Source organism: Microtus ochrogaster, unplaced genomic scaffold (assembly GCF_000317375.1).
Source record: "Microtus ochrogaster isolate Prairie Vole_2 unplaced genomic scaffold, MicOch1.0 UNK124, whole genome shotgun sequence".
Classification (NCBI taxonomy): Eukaryota; Metazoa; Chordata; class Mammalia; order Rodentia; family Cricetidae; genus Microtus; species Microtus ochrogaster.
In genome coordinates this window covers 5,051-10,125 of record NW_004949222.1, presented here as the reverse complement: position 1 = coordinate 10,125, position 5,075 = coordinate 5,051, and the positions used below count along the sequence as shown (strand labels likewise).

The window sequence follows — 5,075 nt, the reverse complement described above, 5'->3', positions numbered from 1 at the left end:
TGTCTTGAAAAACCAAGCAAACAAACAAATAAACAAAAAAAACCAATGAAAATTTTTAAAAAGATTTTATTTTACGTGTGCATGTGTCCGGACATGTGTAAGGGGATGTGCCTGTATGCATGCAGAGGCCAGGAGAAGGCATTGGGCTGCCGGGTTTGTGGGATGCTCTGCTTGTTATGATGTGTGTGCTGGGATCTGCACTCTGCTCCTTATGATTGGATAGCAGTCTCTTCACAGCTGAGCCACTCTTTAGGACAGTCTCATGAAGCCCATGCTGACTTGGAACTCATGTTGTGTATTATAGAATTACCTGTAACTGATTCTCTTGCTTCCAACTCTCAAGTACACTGACATGTTTTTTATTTAAAAAATAAGATGACTTTCAAATTTTTAAGAACTTAAAATTGCCAGGTAAAAATGCTGTTTGACAATATGGCCAAATAAATTAAGCTCAAAACTTTTTATGATCATCCACTCTTTGTCCCAAGAAATTCCTCTGTTTGAAGCTCCGTGTTTCCTTTCAAGGCTTTAGCTTTCTTCGTAAGCCCAGAGTTTAACCCTAGGCCGGACTGAGCTTTGTTCCACATAGCCCTCCACTTCCCTCTGCAGGGAATGTTGGCTGCAGACTACACAGTGGCAGGAAGTGCAGGGACTTGGACAGGTTCCCAGGGCAAGGTGTTCTTTGAGCAGTAAGCCTTAATCCCAGCAGGACTCTTCAAAGGGTTCCTGCGATAATAGGAAACTTGCAAGGTCTATAACCTGGCCTTTGGGTATGGGAGCTCAGGGAAGTCACTTCAATCGGGTATTCTGGGACTGTGGCTCAGTGTTATGAACTGTAATTGCTGGAAAGGGGGGTTGCTCTCTTCTGATTTCCTGAGCACCTTTAGGTGGAGGAAAGGTTGCTGCTAAGCTTTGTGTTGAGACTAGGAGCACGTCTAGGACTCTGTCTTGGGAATGTCAGTAAGGGCCCTTTATAGAGACTTAGGGCTGGAGCACCTTCCTTAGCCTGTGGGAAGACTTTTCTTATTTTCATATAGTGTACCAAGACATGCTCTGGCCTGCAGCCTTCTTTGTAGCTCCTGACTTGTCTTGTAAGTGAGTTACGGCAGTGAGAGCAACGGAAGGTTTGTTTCAATCCAGCATCTTTTTCCTCAGGACCCAGCCACCTCCTAAGCTCCCTGTGGGCCCCAGTCACAAGCTGTCTAACAATTACTACTGCACTCGTGATGGCCGGCGGGAAGTTGTGCCTCCCTCAGTCATCATGTCTTCACAGAAGGCTCTGGTGTCGGGCAAAACAGCTGAGAGGTAAGGCCCCTCAGTGCTCCCTGCCCAGGACTCTGCAACATTCCCTTTGCCACTGCCCTTCCTTCCCCTGCAGTGGAAAGGTGCTTTGCACAATCCCATTTTATCACCTAGGTGTGGTTGGACAGGCCTGTGATCCCTGTATTCAGGAGACTGGCAAGAAAATCAGGAGTTCAGGCTAGGGCTGAGGATACAGCTCACTTAGTAAGCTACTTGCCTCGTAAGTACTGAGACCATCCCCAGAACCCACATTAAAGAGTCAGACCTGGTAGTATGCTTGTAATCCCAGTGTTGGGGAGGTGAAGACAGGAAGTTTACAAATTCCAGGTCAATCTGGGTGTTATAGTTAGGGGCAGGTCAGATGCCTGAGTGGGTAAGGTACTTGATGACTTGAGATTGATCCCCAGGATCCATGTGCTGGAAGCAGAAACTTGGTGCCTGCAGATTGTCTTCTGACTTGTACACATGTGCGATGGCATGCTCCTAACCTCAATAAATTAATCCAAAAATGATGGTGATAAAAGAACCTCAAAGGAACCCAAGAGAAAAAAACCAACTATTTGGACCCTGTCTTCAGGTATCTTTTATTAAAAGAGAATGACAGTGGTTTTACATGAGGTTCATACGAAGCTATAGTCTGGAATGAGTTTCTGCACTAGATCCAGCAGGCCAAGACAGAGCAGACATTTATGTGAGGCTTAGTTGTTTAACTAGCCTTCTGAGAAACAGGTGAAGGATCACAGCCAGTTCCCAGGCAAACCAGTTTTAGCTGCCATGATAAAGAAGTCCCTTCAGGTGTAGCCTTTGTAAGGAAGGCGACTTGGAACGGACCAGTCTTTTTGTTTGGCTTCTGCTTCCTTCATCCCTTTCCTGTCTATAAAGCCAGCCTCTTCTGCTCTGTTTATCAATTTTTGTTTTGTTTTATAGAATGAGGCATGGGGGCTGACGATATTGTAGCACTGAAGAGTGCTTGTTGATCTTGAAGAGGACATGGGTACAGTTCCCAGAGCAGCTTATAACTTCCCTTAACTCCAGTTTCAGGGTATCTGGTGCCCTATTCTGGCTCCCCAGGTACCAGCCACGCAAGTGGTACACATACATACATATATACATGTAGGCAGATATACCCATACACATAGAAAAAAATAGGATGAGGTGTTGAGGCCTGATGCCGTGGCACACACCTTGCATCCCAGTACTCAATAGGCAGAGCTTGAGGATGGCTACAAGTTGGAGGCCAGCCTGGAGTACGTTTTGTGTTCTAGACTATCTAGGACTACATAGTAAGACCCTGTCTCAAACAAGCAAGCAAGCAAGCAGACCGACAGACCCAACAAAAAGGGCTGGAGAGATGGTCTAGTGGTTAAGCTTTTATAATACTCTTGCAGAGGAACAGAAGGTACAGAGTTCTGTTCTCTGTAGCCATGTAGATGGGCTTACAACCTGTAACTCCAGTTTCAGGGGATTCAGTGCCCTCAACTGGATTCCATAAGTATATGTACTGACCTGTACCCTCCCCACACTCCTAAAATGTTATTTTTTTAAAAAAAGATGCTGAGCCCAGTGGCGGTGGTGCACGCCTTTAATCCCAGCACTCGGGAAGCAGAGGCAGGCGGATCTCTGTGAGTTTGAAGCCAGCCTGGTCTACAGAGCGAGTTCCAGAACAGGCTCCAAAGCTACAGAGAAACCCTGTCTTGAAAAACAAAACAACAAAAAAAGATGGTGAGGTAATGACTCAATTGGTAAAGTTCTTGCAGAACCTGGTTTTGATCCCCAGAGTCGATGGGGAAAAAGACGATGATTATAAGATGTACATTTGTAATCTCAGCACTGTGGTGGCAGAAATAGGTCGATCCCTGGGTCTGTTGGCCATTGTGCCGAGGAGAGTTCCAGACCACATAAGGGAAAGGTGGGATTCCATGTGCGTGTGCACACACACACACACACATTGACACAGCCACACACAGAGCGAGATACTGGTTCTGAGATCACAAAGGGAAGTTGACTAAAGATAGAGGGTGCGCGTTATACTCGGTCTCTTGACTATCGCTTTTCCTTAATGAGCCATACTTGATTCCTGGTAACGTCGCAGAGCTGGGAAATAATGCCCAGCGAGGTCAGCAGCCTGGTTCATACATACACCCCGAGGTCCTACGACACTCCCCAGCCTTTTCTCTTTATTTAAGGTTTCTTTGCCTGTTGTAGTGGAGGCGGAGACAGACAGATCTCTTTTGAGTTTCAGGCCAGTCTGGTCTAGAGGGCAAATTCCAGAACAGCCAGGCCTATACAGAAAAGCCCTGTCTCAAAATAGACAAAAATATTGATTACTTTATAAAAAAAAAACTATTTACTTTATGTGTATGGATATTTTGTCTGCAAATAGGTCTTTGCGTCATGTGCATGTCTGGCAACTGCAGAGGCCAAAAGAGGGGATCTGGTTCCCTGGAACTGGAATGGAATTAGAGTCAGTTGTAAGCTGCCTCGTGAGTGCTGAAAACCAAACCTGGGTCTTCTGGAAGAACAGTCCGTGCTCCAGCCCCAAGACTTATTTTTATTATTTTAAATTACATGTGTGTAGTTCAGTGCATGTGAGTGCACATGCCCCCAGAGGTCAGAGCATCAGCTCTCCCTGTAGAGGTTCAGGTTCTTGTGAGCCACCTGTTGTGTGTGTTGGGACCTGAACTTGAGTTCTCTCTGTAAGGACAGTACGCTGTCTTACTGCTGAGCCACCTCTCCAGCCCTACATTAAAAAACCCTGTCAAGTTGGCCGGTTATGGTGGTGCACACTTTTAATCCCAGTACTTGGGAGGCAGAGGCAGACAAGTCTGTGAGTTCCAGGCCAGTCTGGTCTACAGAGCGAGTTCCAGGACAGACAGAGCTACACAGAAAAACCCTGCCTCAAAATCAAACAAACAAAGTTTACTTAGTGTGTGGTGCATGTATGTGTATGAGGGGGGAGAAGAAGAGAGGAGACAGCAATAGAGTGAACGGGCGCATCCATTACAGAGTGTGTGGAAGTCAGAGCAGTTTTTGGGAGTTGGTTCTCTCCTTTTACTTTGTTCAGGCAAGGTTTTGTTTGTTTCTCCTGCTGTGCCCTGTTGTGTGCTGAAGGCTAGTTGACCCATGAGCTGGCTCTGCCTCCCATCTCTCTGTAGGAGTGTTGGGGTTACAGATGTATACCACCGTGTACATCTTTTTATGTGGGTTCTAGGGCTCAAGATTGTCAGCCTTACACAGCAAGCACTTTTACCTACTAAGCCATCTCCTCAGCTATCAGCCTCTTTTTTATTTTATTTTACTTTTTTAGACAGAGTTTCATGTAGTCCAGGTTGCCTTTCTGTTTACTATGTAGCTGAGAACTTGAAATCATAATTTCCCTACCTCCACTCCCAAGTGCTGGCAGGGATATGCTGCTGCTCTTGTTCATGTGATGCTGGGGGCTGCAACACTGTAGCTGTTCAGTCCATGAGGCTGGCTGTCTCAGCAGGTCTTCAAAAGAGATCAGAATCCTGAAGGAGGCTCTAACACCAGATTTGCTAATGAGAGCAAGCAGGTGGAGAGAGAGCAGCTTCCTTCTTCCGTGTCCTTATATAAATTGCCAGCCGAAGGTGTGTTCCAGACTAAAGGTAGATTGTCCCATCTCCAAAGATCTGCATTGAAAGTTTATCTTCCCACCTCAGAGATCCAGGTTAGAAGTGGGTCTTCTGTCTTCAAATGATTTAATCAAGAAAAATCCCTCCCAGGTGTGCCCAGTCGTTTGGATTTTAGTTAAT

General features: G+C 46.0%; 1 protein-coding gene across 1 annotated transcript in view; it reads left to right on the top strand.

Annotated features, from left to right (window-relative positions):
* Positions 1-93: 93 nt before the first annotated feature.
* Ndufa7 (NADH:ubiquinone oxidoreductase subunit A7) overlaps positions 94-5,075 on the top strand; it is a gene marked incomplete at its 3' end in the record, with an annotated part of 6,763 nt that continues 1,781 nt past the window's right edge. The window contains exons 1-2 of the mRNA XM_013355392.1: positions 94-97; positions 1,110-1,305. Coding sequence (XP_013210846.1) covers positions 94-97; positions 1,110-1,305 — 200 coding nt within the window. The remainder of the gene's footprint in view (positions 98-1,109; positions 1,306-5,075) is intronic.